The sequence below is a fragment of the Gymnoscopelus braueri genome, assembly GCF_963280865.1.
Source record: "Gymnoscopelus braueri genome assembly, chromosome: 21".
Taxonomy (NCBI): Eukaryota; Metazoa; Chordata; class Actinopteri; order Myctophiformes; family Myctophidae; genus Gymnoscopelus; species Gymnoscopelus braueri.
Genome location: NC_137623.1, coordinates 6,212,731 through 6,235,573, shown reverse-complemented (window position 1 = coordinate 6,235,573; position 22,843 = coordinate 6,212,731). Strand labels below are relative to the sequence as shown.

Genomic DNA, 22,843 nt, shown 5'->3' with positions numbered 1-22,843 from the left:
GTAAGACCCTCACTCTTTCTTAGTTAGTTATACTTATTAGTTACTGAACTGAAATATCTCTGATCTGGCTTATCCGGCGTTGACTCAGCTTTATATAGCAGGTAGGATGTACTCACTATATAAGGACCACCCTAGAGCATAGCCGTTTCATTTATCATCCATATATTGATATTAGGGAAGGCTCCTGTATAAGGGGGCCCTTCTCAACAGCTTCCTTGCCATAACACAAACCCATTGTGTTACCAACACAAACCTAAATATTGTTCTTTCATCCTGACTACTATGAACTTTTAGCAAATCTTCACTCATAATAACCTGCCTAAAATAAAGTGGTTAAAAGTGGTTAAAGTCTTAAAATGTCATTGGTGAAACCAGCAAAAAAAAATATCCATCTTCCTGTCCCCTAATGTTGACCTTCACAACCATAGATCACAACACATCCTGATCATCGATCATGTGATCTAGGGGTCATTTCATAGGAGACCCGGGGGTCAGATTTTAGGGTCTTAATTAGTCAGACATGTGACGCTACCGCTGGTCATGTGGGGGTCGCGGGGTCGTGACCGGGGTTACTAGGTCATCATGTGGCAGTGTTGCCATGTCTGCCATGTCTGCTTATTATAAGCGACTTTGGGCTTGTTTTTCTGTAAAGTCGATTGTAAATATTGGTAGTTATTTTGTTATTATTGGTTTGGAGTGCTTTTATTTGGGCTGGTTTCTAAAGTGTAGGTGCTTATTTTGGGCTTGCTGTGTGTGATGTTGTTTAAACCAGGGGTTCTTAAATGTTTTCATGTGAAGGTAACCCCCAGATTAATATGTCATTTTCTTCTTTTGAATGAATACTGTAGAATGATGGTTAATGGCTTTCTTGGGTTTAAAATAATCTTAGCAGACCTTGTATTGAACTGTACTTTCCTGTGCTTTTTTTTTGCAAACTACTAATAAAGTATTCAATCAATCAATCAATCAGATCTACGGAGCCCCTATAGAGGGACATGCAGAATTAACAGTAACGTCATATATGGTGTGGCCACGTCTTTGTGCGCACGAGATCCTTAAGTTGCACTATATATGACCCTTTAGGGGCTCCGTACAGGTCTTATATCAGAGCTGTAACATTTTAGTTGTTTACAGAAAAAATCAACGACAGTGTACTTGTTTATGCCATTAAAACCAGGAAAGCATCTGTGTCTTTTTAGATTTTATCTACCTACAGTAGTGACATACGTTTTTTCAGAAAACTCTTTAGGATAGAAAAGTGGTTCAGAACAGTGGTTCTCAAAATATACAAGCTCGAGCTTGTACATACTGTATGCTATTTTTGAAAGTTTTTTTGAAAAATCTTGAAAGTGTTTGAAAACTTGTAATATATATATATATATATATATATATATATATATTTTAACACATCTTCTCTTCTGGGGGTCACTTGCACAAAACATTTTCAGATGTGGGCTCACGGCCAAACACATATCAATTTGGGGGTCCTTGGTAGCCTGGCATTGGCCAGACTGATAACGTGGCTTGAGTGAGTGAATCCACGTTATCAGTCTGGCCAATGCCAGGCTAGGTCCTTGGCACAAAAAAAGTTTGAGAACTACTGATTTAGAGGCCTTTAGGAGGACCATTCAAGCAAGACGCAAAGGGAGCCTGCAGTACCACCACGGGCCAAGACACCATCACACCAGAATGAAATGTTTGGAGCGGGGGAGTCTGGTGCAACGCTCAGGTCCTGGACCTGGTGAGACGGAGGAGGAGCCCGGCCAGGAGACCATCCACAGAGCCTAGCCCCTCCACGTGCCAGAGCCTCCGCTCTCCCCCATTCCTGGCAGAGTAGTTTCGGACAAGCGTATTGAGTGGCCCTGTCTTTCCCTATTTAGGACTGACCGTGGGTAGCTACCTGGGACGTAAGTCGGGGCTTGATCAACCCTGGCTGGGTCACCTGGGCGAGGGTGTATGTTGCAAGACCCGAAACATCATATGACCCCAGGCTACAACACTGATGATACGTCCCAGGTGCATCCATGTGATGTTTTTTCGTTATAGAAGGCTTGTTTTTCCTTCTAAATCGGCCCATTCAGGTCTTAATGGGTTCATCAACTTTACTTAGATTAGATACAGTATATTACATCTGGGACACTAACTACATTTAATCTCACATGGTCTTAAATAAAGACCTAAATAAATCACATGTCAAGAACGTGATGTTCACTTGACATGAACAGGTCTAGGTTGTCTATGGTTGGACCTCGGGTCAGTGGCAGTGCCTAGGAGGTTGGGTTTGTCACGCAATAATGTACTTTATATACAGTGGTGGAAAGTAACTAAGTACATGTACTCTAGTAGTGTACTTAAGTAAGATGTTGAGGTACTTTTACTTTACTGGAGTGTTTCCAAATTTCTGTACTTTTACTTCTACTCCACTACATCTCAGAGGCAAATATTGTTTTACTCCACTACAATTATGTGAAAACTTGAGTTACTAGTTACTTTGCAGATATAAATCATTATATTATAAAACATACACTTTAGCACTATTTTATACATAGGCTATTTGAAAATAGCCGATCTAGATCTGCTATTTTCAAACATGTTAGTACTTTTACTTTTGGTACTTTAAGTATATTTTGATGCCAATACTTTTGTGCTTTTACTCAAGTAACATTTTGTACACAGGCCTTTTTGTTGTAACAGAGTATTTTTATATTGTGGTATTGCTACTTTTACTTAAGTAAAATATCTGAGTACTTCTTCCACCCCTGATCTCTGCCATAACAGTAATATTATACCATATTACTGTCTTTTTTCCCCCTACATATTACTCAGGTTTTGTTAGGCTGCCGTTTGAAAACATTTAGTTCAAAAGGTCAAGAGAGATTACTGTTTTATTTAAATCCTTTCTGCCTGATTGGTGGAATTATTATTATTCCAGAAAATTGGATTCAGCTCTAAAAGGAGCTGGATGAACAGATTGTGTTGTTGTACATCTGTTTTTTTTTTGTTTTTTTTGGCAGCTGGTGGGGGGGGGGGGGGGGGTGGAGTAATGTATAATATAATATGTAATATAATATATATCTTGATTCCAAGTACTAAGTCATATAATAGTATTACTTTTTAAGGAGTACTATGTAATAAGTCAGTGGTTCTCAAACCTTTTCATGTCAAGGACCCCCAAATTGACACTTGTTAGCCCGCGGACCCCCATTTGAAAAGATATGCCAGGGATATACAAATGGTGTACAAATGGAACCAAATGGACCCGTCAGGGTCCATTTGGTTCCATTTGTACACTCTCTGAGTTACAGACCCATAAGGGTCCATTTGGTTCCTAACTATCTATCATTTAGCTGGGGACCCCCTGGAACTCCCTCAAGGACCCCTGGGGGTCCCCGGACCCCACTTTGAGAACCAAGATAATAAGTAACATATTACTCTCCTGAGTAATATTGCCCAACACGATTGCTGCCCACATGATAATTCTGAAAAAACGATAAATAAAGTTATATAAAATAAAGAGGAAAAAAAAGGATTTAGTCTACTTGATGTGAAGAACAAAAAACAGAAAGCACTGAATAGAGATGAGAAAAAGGCAAACCCCGAGGACAGATGAATCACATCAGGCATAGATTAGTCATAAAATATATTTATTTAACCAGTAACATCCACTTTGCAAAAACAGCACAACACCAAGACATACTCACAGGAGGGTCCTATAACAATGACTGGAATAAATAAGATTTTCTTTTAGAAATTTTACAATCATTCCTTTGAGGAAATAACATAATTTGGTTGAACTTTCATTGTGCTTTTACAATTCTTTTTATATATTTTTTTGCGCTAAAGGGCAGGATTTATTTCTTTAATCAATCAGATTATGGTTTCTCTACAAACTTATCAGCTGGCATGTTGGCATATCGTTCTTATAGTATTAGCATTATCATATTACATAATGGGAATATAAAACAAAACATCCTAGTCGTCTTACACATTTTCTTTTTAAAGATGGAGCAATCCCTCATCTTTGCCATTATTCAAGACAACACGACAAATGCAGAGCTCTTGTACACAAAACACAGTACATGAATCACGTAAAAAAAAAGCTTCTATTTTGCGTTTTATGCTCTCAAACAAAAGGAAAGACCCAGTTATCAGAAATATCATCATTAACCACTTAAACCCGGGATCCCCCAGGGCTCTGTACTAGATCCTCTAGTGTCTACCATCCATTTCCCTCTAGTCTACTCCATCAAATCTACAAGCTCACAAACACGTCACATTGAACTTCTATTTTCACTGAAAGTTCACCCCAGAATAGGGACGCTAAAGGCACCTTAGGGTTCAAGTGGCTAATAAAAAAATTATACAAAACAGGAGATGACAACTACATTATGGGGGTTTGAACATTATGCTGTCAAAACACAGAAGTTATTAGCTCTCTAAGCATGATGATATGTCCTGCATGTCCGTTCAGTGCATGCTACGCAGCGATGCATGCGGTGATGCATGCGCCATATACAGCAATGGAAATCCATAACCAGGTCAATGCCTACAGGCAGAGCCAGCGCGTTGTGTCTGCACCAGATTGTGTTGCATGTGTATTTGCATGTGTGTGTGTGTGTGTGTGTGTGTGTGTGTGTGTGTGTGTGTGTGTGTGTGTGTGTGTGTATATGTGTGTGTGTGGCAGAGAGGAGGGGGGGATTTTCTAGTTCAATCGAGTGTGATGGTTTGTTTCATTAAGCTGCCGTGATCCTGAGGCAGACAGTCAGCCAGAGATTACAGCCAAACTGGCAGAATGCGTGCATGTGTGTGTGTGTGTGTGTGTGTGTATGTGTGTGTGTGTGTGTGTGTGTGTGTGTGTGTGTGTGTGTGTGTGTGTGTGTGTGTGTGTGTGTGTGTGTGTGTGTGTGTGTGTGTGTGTGTGTGTGTGTGTGTGTGTGTGTGTGTGTGTGTGTGTGTGTGTGTGTGTGTGTGTGTGTGTGTGTGATGTATTCGACGATGTATACGCTCCTACTGCCTGTCGTGGAGTGTTTGTGTTTTCTGCTGCCTCCTGGCTCATAAGCATCACTTCTTGGGCCAAACTAATATTTCTGCATTATTTCAAGCATCAACTTTCCCTTCTGGCTACTGTAGCTGCTTGACAAATCATATCTCACACACCAAAAAATCGTTCATTTGCAAAAAAAACTACATTTCCTTCATAATACATAGAAACGGACACAACAATCTATTTTTTTGCAAATGAACCCTTCAGCCACTGGACTTTTGCAGTGTGTGAGTTTTGTCACCTACTTGTTCATGGCTGCTCTCTGATAACATTGGAACCAGTGTGCGAAATTCTGGTCAACGTGTCGTAGAGAACACCGTTTGGAGTATTTCTGAGTCTGGGCAGAGCTAAGGGCACCTTTATCACACTCGGGGGTGATAGAAAAAAATAACAACAACAAAAAAAACTGCTGGACCCTTCAAGTTTCCCCTTCGCACAGTAAGACAGCCCAGTGTGTGTAGGCTACGTTACATTTCAGGGACGGATATTGGCAAATTAAACTTTCTTCAAAAAAACATAAAAACAAAAAGTGAATGATGTCGATACTTGTGCTTCACTGCAGTCTAAATGGGGGGGGGAAGGGGGGGTTCTACGAAAGTAGGGCAGGGTTGAGGTTTGTTCTCATTTGAAGGAAGCACGAACTTTGCGACCCTTGAGGGGTTGCGGGGGGCGGTAGTTGTCCATCATGCAGCAGTCGGCCTCACCCTCGCCGGAGAAGAGCAGGCAACGGAATTTGGCCATCTGAGGAGAGAGAGAGAGAGAGAGAGAGACCTTGAGTTAGAGAGAGGCCACAGAAATACTTTATAGAGCTGCCATGCAGTGCCTTTTCTGCCATATGCATTTCTAAGATAAAGATGAGCTGGAGCGATCCTCTACCCAGAGCAGCACATCGTGTTTCAGCACTCTTGGCGTCCCGCGTTTTTTCGGCGGAGCACCCAGGGTGCATCTTTTGTAGGGGAGCACAGTTCATCAATGTCACTTTTTTAGGCCGACCAAATCAAGTTAGAAAACTGTCATCCAAACCCACTCCCTTCCCAACAAACTCATCACCAAACTTGATCCTCCTGGCTGTGTCTTACAACCCCAGTCATTTACGACCTGACTTTGAAACACTTTTAAACCTAGCTCAACGGCCTTGTGGTTCCAGTGTCCCAGCGCCCTGAGACTGGGAAGGTCAGACCTCGATCCCTGGCCGGGTCATACCAAAGACTGTCTGGCACTCAGCATCAAGGGGTTGGATTTGGGGGGGGGGGGGGGGGGAGTAAGTCCCTTTGACATAGTATCATGTCCAAGGGGTGTCCTTGTACACCAAGCTGCCTCACGCTATACAGAAACAGGAGATAGGCTCCTGCCCCCCATGGGACACATGGTTTCGGCCAGGCTTAGCCTACTCACTTACATGATGAACGTGCTCATCTGCTAACATGGCAACTTAGACATGTTCCTTGTCCTGGAACTTCAATGAATCTTCTAGGCTATAGGATCACAGGAATATACTGTCACGGTATATGCAGCAGTATAGCTCTGACTTTTGCTGTGGCCCTTGTTGTGTGGATGGCAGTGGTGGAAAGTAACTAAGTATATTTACTCATTTACTGTAAGTACAATGTTGAGGTATTTTTTACTTTACTGGAGTATTTCCAAATTTCTGTACTTTTACTTCTACTCCACTACGTCTCAGAGGCAAATATTGTACCTTTACTCCACTACAGTTATTATGAAACCTTTAGTTACTAATTACTTTGTAGATTTGTATTATTACTACAAAACATAAATGAACCACTCGAGCCATATACTTTGGCTATTTGAAAATAGTCGATCTACAAGCTCACATTAAGTCGCAAGCTTGTAGATCTGCTATTTTCAAAAGATCTTTATACGTTGAAAATGTAGAATGTCCAAACAAATTTAGAAAATGATTTAATTTTGGTACTTAAGTACATTTTGATGCAGATACTTTTGTGCTTTTACTCGAGTACATTTTGAATACCGGACTTTTACTAACGGAGTATTTCTGCAGTTTTGATACTTGAAACATTTGAGTACTTTTTCCACCACTGGTGCATGGTTTGATTGTAACTTGGGTGATTTGGGAAGTAGAAGCTTAATTTAGTTTTGGCATTTTTGTTGTAAGTGTCCCCTCTGGGATAGAGTAATGACCGAATGCCTAGAATAGTATTGCTGCTGACCTCCTGTGAGTGTCACTCAAACACAGAACACACGTCACCGCTCCGCGCTGATGGAAAGCTGCAGTTCAGGGGCTCGGCTGTCTCTCTCTCTGTCTGTCTGTCTGGCACATTTCTATCCTCAACGTTAATTCACAGGCTTAGTGGCTCTCTAGTCGGTGCTTAACTCAGAGACTCACAGCTGTATTTATAATGCGGCGGATCAAGCAATCAGCTTGGGTAACATAAATTAATTGCAGTTCTTCTCGTGCTTATGGTTTAACCACTTTAACCTTGGCGTCCTTATCATGGGTCGTTATAGGCAAACATTTTTAAAAAAAGATAAAAACCTTGACAAAATAGCAGATCTACAAGCTCACAATGTGTCACATTGTGAGCTTGTAGATCTTCTATGAAATTCCAAAAGTAAATAAAAAATCCTCTCTTTTGGGGGTACAGAATATTTTCAAATGGAGGACTATGGTCAAGCTTGCGAGTTATTCAGCGTAGCGATAGTTCATGTAGGCACGGAAGGAAGGAGGTTTACATCTCACTCACTCTCCCCGGACCTCCCCCCCCACCCCCCATTCATTCACTAACAAGTTCATTAATACAAACACCTACAAATCAGTCTGTCTCTCCACGTTCAACCTCAACCTCACTTCATTCTCATTCGCCACAAGCTAACTCGCACCCGCCCTCATTCCCTCAGTGCAATTCAGGCGGTCAATTAAGCAGTCCTCTCTGTTCTCTGTTCATTCTACGTGCTTCGTTGTCTCAGCTGGTCGTACAGCTGTCGGTTTTCAAATTCCCTCCACCTCCCCGGCCTCCTCCCTGTGGCATTTAGTTCATATGTTTATAATGGGATGATTCTGTGGATTGTACTATGTGGTAGTTTAATTATGCATTGAAGGCTCAATATTATGTTCATGTAATAACTGTATTTCATGCTCTGTTCTGGGGGGGTTTGTGATTGCAGATTCTGCTGTCATGCTTGCGCAGGAAATCTGTAATATCACATGAGCAGAGTCACACCGCCAGACTGAATGCAATATCATTGCAATAAATGGTTAATCCTGAGCTGAAGTGTCTGAATTAACTGCTATTTTCACTACTCGACACTTGCATGATTTTTTAAAATGAAAATATATAAAAAGTTGAATAATGGAGATACAAGGTTTCTGCCCGACAGCAATGATATCAATTTGGAGGTCCTGGACATGAAAATATTTGATCTTCCATATATGACAATGTGTGCTGCCATTCTGCTCATCTCTCATGAGGGATGAGGTCGGTGACCTCTGGGACTCTGAACCGTGGCACCCACAGCTTCAGCTAATAGAGATAAGGAGGAAGTGACACGTGCAGCACCTTTACAACGTCCTGAACCCGCCCTGTTTCCTGTGACAGGAAAGACGATTGAGGCCGTGATGTACGTTTGACTGAATTCAAGCGTGAGTGCACACACACACTCACTGTCTTTCTCACTATGACCTCTTTCCCACGGGGGTTTAACCGGTTTCGTTCTCTTTTTTTCCTCGTCTAATTTTGAACCAGTTCAGAGTGTTTCCACTGAAAATTTATTGGTTCAGAACCCTGAAAGATGGTTCGGAAACTGGAACCAAAAAATATTAGTTTTTTTCTTGCCCTGAACTGGGAACCAAAGTGGGTGTGTCACTATTCTACAGTTTGGACCGGTCATATTCGACACATTGCTGGCCAGGCCTGGAATCGAACCTGCGGGCAACTGCTCATGCGCATCTTTGTATGTGAGATAGAAATAAAGGGGAGGAAACATGGCTTTGGTCTCAGAGTGTACAAGTGGATAGAACATTAACTGAGGATTTCACTGAATCAATCATTGATTCTTCAAGACTGTAATTGACTTAAGCCATTGATACCTGGAACGCATCTGTGTCACTTTAGATGTCTTTGGCTATTCAAAAATAGCAGATATACAAGCTCATAGCGCGGCACTCGGTGCTTTTTTGTTGTTGATTTTTTTCAAAAAACATATATTTTTTAAAGAATCGCCTCAGGTCTTAAAGGGTTAATAACTGTATCGATATAATAACAGGTCAAAATTGATCTATAGGACAACATTTCTACCCTGACGGTGTTGGAAACAAAATATATAGGAGAATTTTTCAATTTGTTCAACACTGGTGTCGCTCCAGGTTATCAGACGTTCACGCTAAAAATAGCAACAGCATATTGTTACCAACATTGGTTTTTCTGTGCCTGAATAAGGACTTTATCAGCTGTTACCTGGTCTGTATGGCAACATGTTTAAAGGTTATGTACACACTGCCCATGTTTACCCTTGAAACACTGTTATAAAATACACGCCGTGCACTGTTCATTTTCACATTGACTTAAAGACTCCTGCTACAAGGGCAGAGAGAGAGAGAGGGGGGGGGGGGGTAGATATACTGTAGGGGTGATTGTTAAGATATTACTGAGATAAGGGCAGAGGTAACGTACTCACTTTGTAATTACGGCCATGATGATGTACAGCATGTGTTGTTTACACATAATGTAGAGTACAGTATACAGACAGTACAGATGAACAGTACTGTGTGTGTGCACTGTGTTTATTTGGTCACGTAAGAAAGTGCAAAATTCAATTAAACCATTTGTTGTGATAAGATTAACTGTGTGGTGTGTGTTTCATTCACCTCTCTGGCTGCCAACAGCTGATTATACAGAACAAGAAGAAGCATTTACTGTACTGAATACTGTTGGGACAGTGGATACTCTCTCTCTCTCTCTCTCTCTCTCTCTCTCTCTCTCTCTCTCTCTCTCTCTCTCTCTCTCTCTCTCTCTCTCTCTCTCTCTCTCTCTCTCTCTCTCTCTCTCTCTCTCTCTCTCAAATTTACTTAAGTAAAAGTACAAAAGTATTGGTATCAAAATGTACTTAAGGTACCAAAGTAAAAGTACTCATTGTGCAGAATGTCCTGTTTCACAAGTTTTCAAATACAAATCTTTTGAAAATATCTGATCTATAAGCCCATAATGCGTCGCATTGTGAGCTTGTAGATTGGCTATTTTCAAACGGACGAAATGTATATAGGGCTGAAGTGGGCAATGTTTTGTAATAATAATCAAAATCTACAAAGTAACTAGTAACTAAAGTTTTCAAATAATTGTAGTGGAGTAAAAGTATTAGATTATTATAGAACATTGGAAATACTCCCAAGTAAAAGTACTTGAGTAAATGTACTTAGTTACTTTACACCACTCTCTCTCTCTCTCTCTCTCTCTCTCTCTCTCTCTCTCTCTCTCTCTCTCTCTCTCTCTCTCTCTCTCTCTCTCTCTCTCTCTCTCTGTGACTGTGTGTGTGTGTCTCTCTCTCTCCTCTGGGTTGAAGTATAGTGTTTCATCAGCTACAAGAGGTTTCTCATGTGTCAGCCTATGCTGCTAATCTCAACAATCAAGTCCTTGATTCTCCACAGCAAACGAAGGAGAGAGAATCTGAAGCCAATGAAGCCATTTCCCAGACCCTTGGAATGTGTCCAAAGTCAACCCCCCCTCCCCCCCTTCTCTAACTACAGCATGAATGATTGGGTGACCAGACATACCTGCTCAGTGCTGACGCTGATTGGCTCCTTGCAGACGATCCAGGTGACGCTCTCCAGCAGAGGGGGCGTGGTCAGGGAGCCGTCGTACGTCCAGTAGTCTAGGGAACCGGGCAGCAGGGTGGCGGGGTCGAAGTTGGCGAAGGTGGTCTGTTTGCCCTGGAACAGAAAAACAGTCAAGTGGGGTTAAGAAACAACAACAACCGCCTATAACAAGGCCTTATATAAAAGGCTGCTGCTTCACAATAGAACCAAATATTGGCATCCTGGTTGCTTAGGGACACTACCTGTAGACCATCTGTGCAAGTATGATGTAAAAACAAACAGCCGGTCGAAAATGAAAAAGGATTGACTTGGAACTCCCTCTTTCAGGGCAGGCTTTTTTTTGTTGTTGCCAATGTGGTGAGTCACTTATCAATTTAATGACTTTTGCAGTAAAAGTAAAACATTTCATGAAGGGGACATCTTAAAGACATACAAAAACTATGTCACATTTTGTTCTACCCCGGGTAGGGGTATAGTCAACTTTTGGGGGTTTTGGTTCCTGCACTATTAAACATGAACTGTATGTATACAACCAAAGTCTTTAAAATAGACTTACCTTGGCTTTAATGTCATCAAAAGCATCTAGCAGCTTCTGAAGTGGCTTACTGGCATCACCAATCTGGGGGAAAAAAAATGTTTGATTGTTTGAATACTTTATTAACAGTTTGCAAAAAGGTACAGTTATACAACAAAGCTAAAAGGATAACACAAAAGGTGGCCCTATGTATTCAATCCATCAAGACATATAAAGACATACAATAATGTACAAGAAATCATCAATATTAGGTGCTCTTTTAAGGCTGAAGGAGAGTATTAGGGAGTCACACTTTTTGATGGCTGGTGGTAGGGTATTCCACATTTTGGTGGCATAATAGTGGAAAGAAATACCACCTTCACTCATCTGTATGGGCCACCCCCCCCCCCCCCCCCTCTCCATGGTAACGGATTAGCGTTGGGCTTTGATTGGCCCCCGGCCTCTCTGAGAGTTGTCATATATACTGGCTGTGTGCGAGCTGCTTCTTTAATTATGCCTGGTGAAGGTCTCCGAGCGACCGAAACGTTGCATCTTTAAATACGTTTCTTTGTGAGTGAAGATAGTGTTTGCGGAACTCCCTCTCCCTCCTCCCTATTTCTTCTATATTCCGAATTCGTTACTCCGACGCACTCCGTTCGTCCGTAGGGTGTGCAAAAGGACATTTCTTCAAACGGTGGCATAATAGTAGATTGAATTCTACTGTGATCCACAGCAAAGGGCATCACTTATCAGTGTCCAATTACATCTTAAAGGGATAGTTCACCCCAAAATGTTTTTTTTCCTATCGATTAGTCACCCCATGGAGACTTGAATTCATGGATATTTTTTTTGTTTTTGTCTCATTCCTAAGACAGTAATTTGATGACCGGCAGCGGCTCCGGTAGGAGAAACAAAGAGTCTCCTTTGTGTCTCCTACCGGAACCGCTGCCTACCGGTCCGCTGGTCATCAAATGATTGCCTTAGGAATGCGACAAAAACAAAAAAATATCCATGAATTCACGTCTCCATGGGGTGACCAATCGATAGAAAAGAAGATTTTTTTTTGCGTGACCTATCCCTTTAACAACATAATATCACAGCAAAGAAAGCACTATGATAGCGACTGTACTAATATGATTTAAAAGCATCACTACTGACCTTCAGGAACACTCCCACCACGGCGAGCCCATCAGGCTTGCTAGCAGCATCACCAAAGCTGGGGTATTTGGTGTTCCAGTGCACCAGATGGAGCTGAGAGAGACAGAGAGAGAGAGAGAGACACAAAGGCCATTGGTAAATAGATTATTCAGAGATTTGCTCCTTTTTTTTCTGAAAACCCTGGGAATCCTTTCATTTCTGTCTGGGGGCCGCAGGGCCCTTTTGTATTGTTGTTCAGAGTGAATCTGGGTGAGTTTTAAACGCCCGGGGACACTTCATTCAGTGGCGGTCGATGAAATGAAAGGTTTAGCTGCTATTCAATAAAAAGAAAACGGTTGGACATTTTTTCAACCAGATGGTTCAGTTGATACAAAAACGGAAGAAAAAAAACGTTCTAGATAGTAGAAACAAAGGATGAATTGAGCACTTGCACAAAATAAGGGATAAAAAGAGAAAACATATCGTCGCTGTTATTTTTCAGGAATCAAATTCAAAAAAGTAACAGATCATTCAAATTCAAAAGCATCAAAAGTAGCAGATCCACAAGCTCGAAAAGTGTCGCTTCGCGCCACGTTTCGAGCTTGCAGATCTGCTATTTGATGCTTTTGTGTGACACTGTAGTGTGATCAAGCACAGAGGGCCGTTTTTTTGTGAAAAAATACATTATTTTATGAAAAAACACAAAAAGTTAGAATATGGAAATAAGAGGTTTCTGACAGTAGTCTCGTGTAGCCAGATAGCTATTCCACAATCTCAGAATGCTATATACTGTAGCGTCTGGAACTACACCTCCCGAAATCCGAGGCAGGATGCTGTCATCTGTTCAAGTCCTTTCCGTTCGCAAAAAATATCTTAAAATATCTTTACATTTTTATTTCCATTTCTGCTAAGCAGCAAGCTATTATGCTTAGATGATTTTGATTTATATTCAGATAAATTCGAGCGACTGTAAAGACGAAACAGAAGCGGGGGACATCGTTTTCAGAGCTTCCGTCGCTCCAGACTGTATGATGACCGGAAGCATTTGAACAATGTGGGAGGTAACAGTCTAGCAGTGGTGGAAAAGGTACTCAAATTCTTTACTTAAGTAAAAGTACCAATACTGCAATATAAAAATACTCTGTTACAAGTAAAAGTCCAGAATAAAAAATTTACTTGAGTAAAAGTACAAAAGTATTGGCATCAAAATGTACTTAAAGTACCAAAAGTAAAAGTACTAAATATTTGAAAATAGCCGATCTACAAGCTCACAACGCGTCGCGATGCGACGCGTTGTGAGCTTGTAGATCTGCTATTTTCAAATAGCCTATGTATGAAATAGGGCTAAAGTGGTTAATGTGTGTTTTATAATGTAATAATTTATATATGAAAAGTACTAGTAACTAAAGTTTTCAAATAATTGTAGTCGAGTAAAAGTACAATATTTGCCTCTGAGATCTAGTGGAGTAGAAGTAAAAGTATTGGAAATTGGAAATACTCAAGTAGAGTACAAATACCTCAAAATTTTACGTAAGTACAGTACTTAAGTAAATGTACTTAGTTACTTTACACCACTGCAGTCTGGCCATGCGAGACTAGTTAGACAGCAACGATATGTGAGCTTTGTGGCTCCACTAGGGTCCTTCCTTACCTCGGCAGGATACATGGTTCCAGCCACGGTGTGCTCAGAGCCCTTGATGTCAGACGCACCCCAATGGAAGTGGAACTGCTTCAGCCTGTAGGTCCCTGAGATGGGTCCGTTTGTCAGAGCTGGAACACAAGTGAAGCAAGAGGGGAGTCTGTCATTCAAAATGTACTTGAGTAAAAGTTCAAAAGTATTCGCATCAAAATGTACTTAAAGGACCAAAAGTATAAAAGTACATATTATGCACGAACGATCCATTTCACAGGTGTTCAAATGTCTAAAATGTATAAAAATATTTCGAGAATAGCAGATCTACAAGCTCACGACACGCCGCGCCGTGACGCGCTGTGAGCTTGTAGATCGGCTATTTTCAGATAGCCAAAGTATATATAGGGTGTGTATAAAGATGAAGTGGTTAATGTATGTTTTGTAATAATAATCAAAATATACAAAGTAACTAGTAACTAAAGTTTTCGAACAAGGAGTAAAAAGTATCATATTTGCCTCTGAGATGTAGTGGAGTAGAAGTGAAAATTGGAAATGCTCCAGTAAAGTAAAGTACAGTACTTGAGTAAAAGTACTTTCCACCACTGGTCAAAGATCATTTTAAAATGCATAACTTCCCCTGTGTGTATTTCAGATCAAATAGTGATACTTGGATGACCTCTTTGACAGACCAAAAAAAATAAAAAATATTATGCAATATTATGAACACAGTAATTGGGTCATAATTCAAAGAAAATCTAAACGAAAAGGAAGCAGCATGATTTGTGGGAAATATGTTAGACGTCATTTCAATTCTTTCACAAACAGGACATAAAAAAGATTGTGTTTTGACTGATGCAACGCCAACATCTGCCTTTGTACTTACAGTACACACAACCTCGTCATCACACACACAAACACACACACACACACACACACACACACACACACACACACACACACACACACACACACACACACACACACACACACACACTGTAGGCACACACAAACACACATGTTGTAGGCACCAGTGGTGGAAGAAGTAGTCACATTTCTTATTTAAGTAAAAGTATCAATACTGCATTGTAGAAATACTCTGTTGCAAGTAAAAGTCCAGAATAAAAAATGTGCTTGAGTAAAAGTACAAAAGCATTGGTATCAAAATGTACTTAAAGTACCAAAAGTAAAAGTACTAAAATGTTTGAAAATAGAAGATCTACAAGCTCACAACGCGTCGCCATGCAACACGTTGTGAGCTTGTAGATCGGCTATTTTTTTTAAGTAGTTGATGTATGTTTTATAATATAATCATTTATATCTGCAAAGTAACTAGTAACTAAAGTTTTCCAATAATTGTAGTGGAGTAAAAAGTACAATATTTGCCTCTGAGATGTAGTGGAGTAGAAGTAAAAGTACAGAAAATTGGAAATACTCCAATAAAGTAAAAATACCTCAAAATTGTACTTAAGTACAGCACTTGAGTAAATGTACTTAGTTACGTATAGGCACGCACACGCACACACACACACACACACACACACACACACACACACACACACACACACACACACAGTCTGTCTGAACGCCACAGGAGCAGACAGACTCTTCCTATTTGTTTGTTGGACGTGGTCTGAGAGTTCCTGTCGTGATCAGACTGAGAAGCGATCATATTTAGCCCAGGATGATGATGTTGCTACTGAGGTATTTTAAGACCCTACCCCCCCCCCCCCCCCCCTCCTCTTCACTGCAGGACATTTTGTATTCATTCATTATTTTACAAAAATATGTACAGTAGCTGATATTTATAGGTCTAGATGCTGATTGCTCTGATATAGCCTGGAAACCAGACGAATCTGTCAGTGCAACAACAAATAAAAAGAGCCCTATCTACGCAGTGATATTAGTCTGGCCATGCCAGGCTGACCAATGGGAGCCCATGGATTCTCTCTCTGGAGATTTTGAACCCGCCCCTCTAGACCAGATATCAGTCGCGCTAGGGCAGCCTAGGCTGACGCTGATATGCCAGACAAACTATGGTATATTTTCTCTATGGGAAAGTAGTTTTTTTTCGTTTTTGTCCAAAATGTTACAACATTAAACATAAAAAATGGTCTTAAGTAATGTAATGTATACACAAGTAAGACGCGCGAACGCGGTAAGCGAACGCCAAAAAATTTTAAAAAAAAATGAAATAAAATATTTTAAAAAAAAGTAACCAATAAAAAAAAAAAATAATAATCAAAAAAAAATCTGCGTTAAAAGGAGCATCTTAGAAAAATACAAATTCCCAAAAAAAAAACTTTTAATGTTTTTGAACAATTCAACAAAGTGTTTGAAGTGCCTGTTTCACCCACTTCCGGGGGGCGGAGCCAAAATCCGAGCCCGAAGTATTTGTTCGTAGACCCCCACTTAGGGGGGGTAGAAAAAGTTTCGGAGCGATTCGGGCACTTTTCATTTAACATGGGGTTTCAATGGGGAGTTTTTAGGAGCCTTCTCCGGGGCGTGGCTTCCGGGGGAAGGGGCGGGCTTAAACGCAACCTTGACAGGTGTGTTCAGTTTTCAAAGACCTTTCATTTGATGTATGGTACGTCTAAATTGGACATTTACTTATCTCAGAGGAGCTGCACACAGGCAGTGCACACAGAGATACAGACAGACAGAGACACAACCCAAGCAGAGTTACATAGTAAGCTCCACTTGGTCGGAGGCGCGGCTTCGCCGCGCCTCCTTCCGCGTTCGCAATGATGTGAACATGCACGGTACATCATTATGAGATCTACATTTACCCTTCAACGTCTTGTTTATGCCCCAAAATGATTGGATAAACAGGTTTTTTAGCAATATATGTAGCAATTGTAGACATATTAGACCTTAATTGTCAAATGTTCAAGCATGTTCTAATCATGTATACTTCATAACCATTTTCCAAATATTACATTTTGCAACATTTTGGACATAATAATAAATTTTACATGGAGGTGCCCAGTCGTGTTACCGTTGTACAACCCAGCTGAAATAAATAGAGCTCGAACAGTGAGCACACAAAGAAACAATGGCCGTCTACTTTCCACTACTTGTGCACGTGCACGTGCATGACACACACACACACGCACACACGCACACACACACACACACACACACACACACACACACACACACACACACACACAAACGCGTGACTATGACGAGTACGTTTAGTCCCTATATGTTAAGGGGAAGTCAAGGGTTTGAAATAAGCATACTATACTATAGTCACAGTTCAACCAGCTTATCTGTTCTTAGTGCTGGCCAGTGCTGTTAATCCACACTGATGCAATTATTTCTCTCATTGTTTCTACCACAAGCAACCATTCTCAATCCAATTTCTTAAAAGGTTTTTGCACACATTTCACTGACTGAGTCACAGCATTCAAGGGCCTGTTATAAACAGTGGTGTTAAGTAACTCAGCACGTTTACTCAAGTGCTCTACTTAAGTACAATTTAGAGGTATTTTTTTTACTTTACTGGAGCATTTACAATTTTCAGTACTTTTACTTCTACTCCGTCATCTCAGAGGCAAATATTGTGCTTTTACTCCACTACCATTATTTGAATACTTTAGTTACTTTGCAGATATAAATATACTATATTATAAAACATACATGAACCACTTTAGCCCTATTTTATACCTAGTCAATTTGAAAATAGCAGATCTACAAGCTCGCGACGCGTTGTGAGCTTGTAGATCTGCTCTTTTTTTAAAAACATTTTTAGCACTTTTACTTTTGTAAATGTTGTATATGTTGATGCCAATACTTTTGTACTTTTACTCAAGTAACATTTTGAACACAGGCCTTTTACTTGTAACAGAGTGTGTCTACATTGCAGTACTTTTACTTAAGTAATGAGTACTGATTAAGTCACAGTATTCAAGGACCTCTTCTAAACGAGAGCAGTTCAAGGACATGCATGCTTAAAAAAAAGAGAAGATAATCTCCAGTTACAACAGGCTGACACAATAGCCCGAATGTTTAGTAGAAAAGAATGAAACTTATCCTGCTATCCTTGTTTCTTTCATTTGCCAAAAAAAGGCTGAAGCAATCCGTCACCTTGCCTGACTTTGCCATTGGTGTCTTTGTTTGTGCATTGCCTCATGATCTAATCAGTTTCCCAAACAGTGGTCCGGGACCCATTTTTTTGTCATTCAAATTTTTATGGGTCGCGAGCCGTGACTAAATATCCTATAATTTACTACATTTTGTTTTTAATTTTTATTATTTCAAAAGATTTTCAAAAATGTAAAAAAATAAAAATGAATTCAAACATTATTACATTTGGAAAATTTGGAAAATTATTCAAAAGAATTTCATGAATGAATACAAAAATCGAAGAAATGTCATACATTTTTTGGGGAAAAAACATACTTTTACGATCTACAAGCTCGCAACGCGTTTGTGAGCTTGTAGATCGGCTATTTTCACTACAGTTTGGGTGCCGGGCAGACAAAGACAAAGGTTTTTGGAACCACTGGTCTAATGCATTAGAAACCTTTTAGATGAAGCTCAAACAACCAACAATGACAAAGAGGGGACATTATAATAATTTCCCTGCACATTATTATAGTGAGAAGAACTGCATGCAAGGCTTGGTTTTATTTGGTGACTAAAAAACACATTCCAGTTGCACTTGAACCACGTAATGGTTAACTAAGTCTAGAGAACCGGTCCCTGTTTGTAAGAACCCTCTGTTTGTGCTCATTGACCTCACTTGGAATATGAAAAAGGCCTGTCCGTGGGAACAGCTTCAACACAGGGTTTCATTACCAATTCAATCACTATTGTCTACATGGCACATGTTTAGTTTTTTTCAGTGGATCTCCCTGCATGTCATCATGGCCAATTCCCAAAGCTCTGCACCATGCAGTTTGCCTATTTTCTTTTGTTAAATATTCCCTATTATAACAGTGGTTCTCAACCTGTGGGTCGGGATCCCCCAGGGGGGTCCCCACAAATGATTTTTGGGGGGTCGGGGTCCCCCGATATGACGTTGAAGTGACAATTTAAGGGCTATAAATACCTCAAAAATAAAAATAAAAAACAAACATAATTGCATCAAAAGTAATCTTGCAAATATCTACAAGCTCACAACAACACCTCGCAACGTGAGTGTGAGCTTGTAGATCTGCTATTTTCACGATATTTATCTGTGGAGCCCAGTCAAACAAAAGGTAACGCCTCAACTCCTACAAGTCCAAGTGCTTGTCAGGGTGGAGGGATCCCCAGTTCAAATATGATTATTTTTGGGGGGTCCCCAGTTCAGATATGATTATTTTGAGGGGGGGGGGGGTCCCCAGTTCAAATATGTTTTTTTTTTTGGGGGGCCCTAGTTCAAATATGATTATTTTGGGGGTCCCCAGTTCAAATAGGATTATTGGGGGGGCAGTTCAAATGTGATTATTTTGGGAGGGGGGTCACAGTCTAAAAATGTCCACATGCATGGCTTTGTTCACTAGATCTCACAGGGCTCTGCACCAGTTGCCTATTTTCTTTTGTTAAACATTCCCTATATGAGACGCCAGTCAGCAGGTCATTCTGGGCCTGGGGGGGGGGGGGGGGGGGGGGGGCACATACATAACCTCTCTCATGCATTGATATTAATAACATTAATATTAATTTCCCAACTAACTTGACTTGTCGTTGTCATCGAGGAAGGTCACTTGGAAGGAATGTCCGTTGTTGAGAATATCCAGTGAGGTGGAGGGGTCATACTTCAGACACAGCGGCTTCAGACCGCCGTCGAAGTCGCACTGACCGGGGACGATGTCGATGGGAGACTGGCGGACCCCATCGGCGATGGGGAAGTTAGTGACCCACTTATCAGGTCCTAAAAATGACATTGAAAATATATAAGTGATGATGATTGATTGATTGATTCTGATTGATTGAATATTTTATTAACAGTTTGCACACAAAAAAAAGCACTGAATGTACAGTTCAATACAAAAGGATGCTATAAGGATTAAATCCTAAGAAAGCGCTATGGCTTGTTTCCATTGGGGTCTGTGTATTCAATTCATCGAAAACAATGTGTTTGAAGACAACAGGCTATATATACACACTAACTGACACTGTTGCTTTGTTCAAATGATCTGTATGAAACCGTTTTTCTTTTTGTGTTATTATGGATTTGAATCAATCCCATAATAAAAGAAAAAGAAAAAAAACGGTTTCATACAGAATGAATGAAAGCAGCATGGATTAAATGAGATGAGGTGACATGCAAAGAAAATCTGCGAAGAGGGAGTATGATGAATGAATGAATGACTGAAATAAAAATGCACTGTGCAGTCAGTGTTAACATAAATGAAATGCATGGACTGTTATGTGTGCAATGCATTGTTCCAGTGTGCAGGTCGTTATGTATGATTAACAGGTCCTGGTTATAGAGCAGTAATAAGCACCATGGTGCATGGTGCAAAGGTATTTATGCATCATTAACAGGTTATTATAGAGAGACATGGTGTAAAGTGAGACATTGTAATTGTACATAGAGGTATGTAAATGTACATGAACAGGTCCTGGTTATTACAGAGACATGGTGTAAAGTGAGACATTGTAATTGTACATATAGAGGTATATGTAATGCACATTAACAGGTCCTCACCGTTGCTCGCTGCGTATCCCCATGCGTGAGACATTGTAATGTAGGTGAGTGTAATCCTGTGCTCAGTGCGTGCTTTTCCCAGGTCAGGCAGACAGTGTCCTTGTGCTGACAGACAGCTGACAGCCTTATATATGCTCTATGGTGGAACCTCTGGCTCTAACGACGCAACAGAGCAGGAGGAGTTTATGGTGTTGCGCGCAATACGGTGATATCGATGAGGAGGATCTCTCTCTCTTTCTGCCTATCTCTCTCTCTCTCTCTCTCTCTCTCTCTCTCTCTCTCTCTCTCTCTCTCTCTCTCTCTCTCTCTCTCTCTGTCTCTGTCTGTCTCTCTCTCTCTCTCTGTCTTTCTTTCTTTCTCTCTCTCTCTCTCTCTCCCCCCTCTTTTCTCTCTCCCCCCTCTCTCTCTCTCTCTCTCTCTCTCTCTCTCTCTCTCTCTCTCTCTCTCTCTCTCTCTCTCTCTCTCTCTCCCCCTCTCTCTCTCTATCTCTCTGTCTCTGTCTGTCTCTCTCTCTCTGTCTTTCTTTCTCTCTCTCTCTCTCTCCCCCCTCTCTTTCTCTCTCTCTCCCCCCTCTCTCTTTCTCCCCCCTCTCTCTCTCTCTCTCTCTCTCTCTCTCTCTCTCTCTCTCTCTCTCTCTCTCGCGCGCACACGCACCCACACACACACACACACACACACACACACACGCGCGCGCTTGCGCACCCTCTAGAGTCTAGTCTCCCTCTCTCTCCCTCCCTCTCTCTCTCTCTCTCTCTCTTCTCTCTCTCTCTCTCTCTCTCTCTCTCTCCCCTCTCTCTCTCTCTCTCTCTCTCTCTCTCTCTCTCTCTCTCTCTCTCTCTCTCTCTCTCTCTCTCTCTCTCTCTCTCTCTCTCTCTCTCTCGCACGGGCACCCTCGCACACACACAGGCACCCTCTCTAGAGTCTAGTCTCCCTCCCCCTCGCTCTCTCTCTCCCCCTCTCTCTCTCTCTCTCTCTCTCTCTCTCTCTCTCTCTCTCTCTCTCTCTCTCTCTCTCTCTCTCTCTCTCTCTATCAGAATGGTGAGAGGAGCGTCTTTTCAGACGGAGCTGCGCGTTTCTCGTCTATTGGCAGATGGATTGAAAAATAACGGTCGGGGATTAAATACTTCGATGGATTACCCAGTAGTGGTTCTCATAAGTAGGGTTTCACACACATCTTCACACAGCTATTCAAAAATAACCGATTCAAGCTCATAATGGGTGACGGCAACAAGTTGTGAGCTTGTAGATTTGCAATTTTATTTTGAAAAAATAGAATAGAATGAAATGGACTCATTTTTAACATTTTAAATTGAAAAATGTTGGACATTTTGGAATAATTTTGAAATATATTTTAACACAAATATGTTCCATTATTGGGGGCCCTAAAGCACAACATGTTTTCTAATGGGGGTCCACGGTCAGTGGTGGAAAAAGTACTCAACTGTTTTACTTAAGTAAAAGTATCAATACTGCAGTGTAGGCTACTCTGTTACAAGTAAAAGTCCGGAATTCAAAATTTACTTGAGTAAAAGTACAAAAGTATTGGTATCAAAATGTACTTAAAGTAGGCTACCAAAAGTAAAAGTCCTAAAATGTTTGAAAATAGCAGATCTACAAGCTCACAACGCGTCGCATCGCGACGTGTTGTGAGCTTGTAGATCGGCTATTTCGGCTATTTAGCCTAGGTATAAAATAGGACTAAAGTGGTTAATGTATGTTTTATAACTTAATATATATCTGCAAAGTATTAGTAACTAAAGTTTTCAAATAATTGTAGTGGAGTAAAAGTACAATATTTGGATCCGAGATGTAGTGGAGTAGAAGTAAAAAGTATTCGAAATTGGAAATACTCAATTAAAGTACAAATACCTCAAAATTGTGCTTAAGTACAGTACTTGAGTAAATGTACTTAGTTACTTTCCACCACTGTCCACGGTCCACAGTTTACTGGTTGGATTAGTAATCATTACTTGGATTACTTGGTAGTTAGAGGCTATATAGGACAAGAGTGGCAGCATTAGGATTACATGTGAATTAGCTTCTTCACAGACATATCCCATGACCTTTAATCATATCCCATGACC

The 22,843-nt window shown here is 40.8% G+C and overlaps 1 protein-coding gene across 1 annotated transcript; it reads right to left on the bottom strand.

Moving 5' to 3' along the window:
• Positions 1-3,627: 3,627 nt before the first annotated feature.
• LOC308077431 (carbonic anhydrase 1-like) lies at positions 3,628-20,920 on the bottom strand. The gene is made up of 7 exons (XM_080418118.1): positions 20,760-20,920; positions 19,782-19,979; positions 14,135-14,253; positions 12,505-12,597; positions 11,389-11,451; positions 10,791-10,946; positions 3,628-5,785 (listed from the first exon to the last, which is right to left on the bottom strand). Exons 1-7 carry the CDS (start codon positions 20,791-20,793, stop codon positions 5,666-5,668), a joined length of 783 nt encoding a protein of 260 aa, XP_080274244.1. The 5' UTR covers positions 20,794-20,920; the 3' UTR covers positions 3,628-5,665.
• Between the last annotated feature and the right edge of the window lie 1,923 nt (positions 20,921-22,843).

Excerpts from the sequence above, each read along its gene's own strand:
- LOC308077431 (XM_080418118.1), bottom strand. The coding sequence starts at position 20,793 with ATGTCTCACGCATGGGGATACGCAGCGAGCAACG. Across the intron at positions 14,254-19,781 it reads CGATGACAACGACAAGTCAA|CTCTGACAAACGGACCCATC; the intron begins GTTAGTTGGGAA and ends CTTGTGTTCCAG. Across the intron at positions 12,598-14,134 it reads GAACCATGTATCCTGCCGAG|CTCCATCTGGTGCACTGGAA; the intron begins GTAAGGAAGGAC and ends TGTCTCTCTCAG.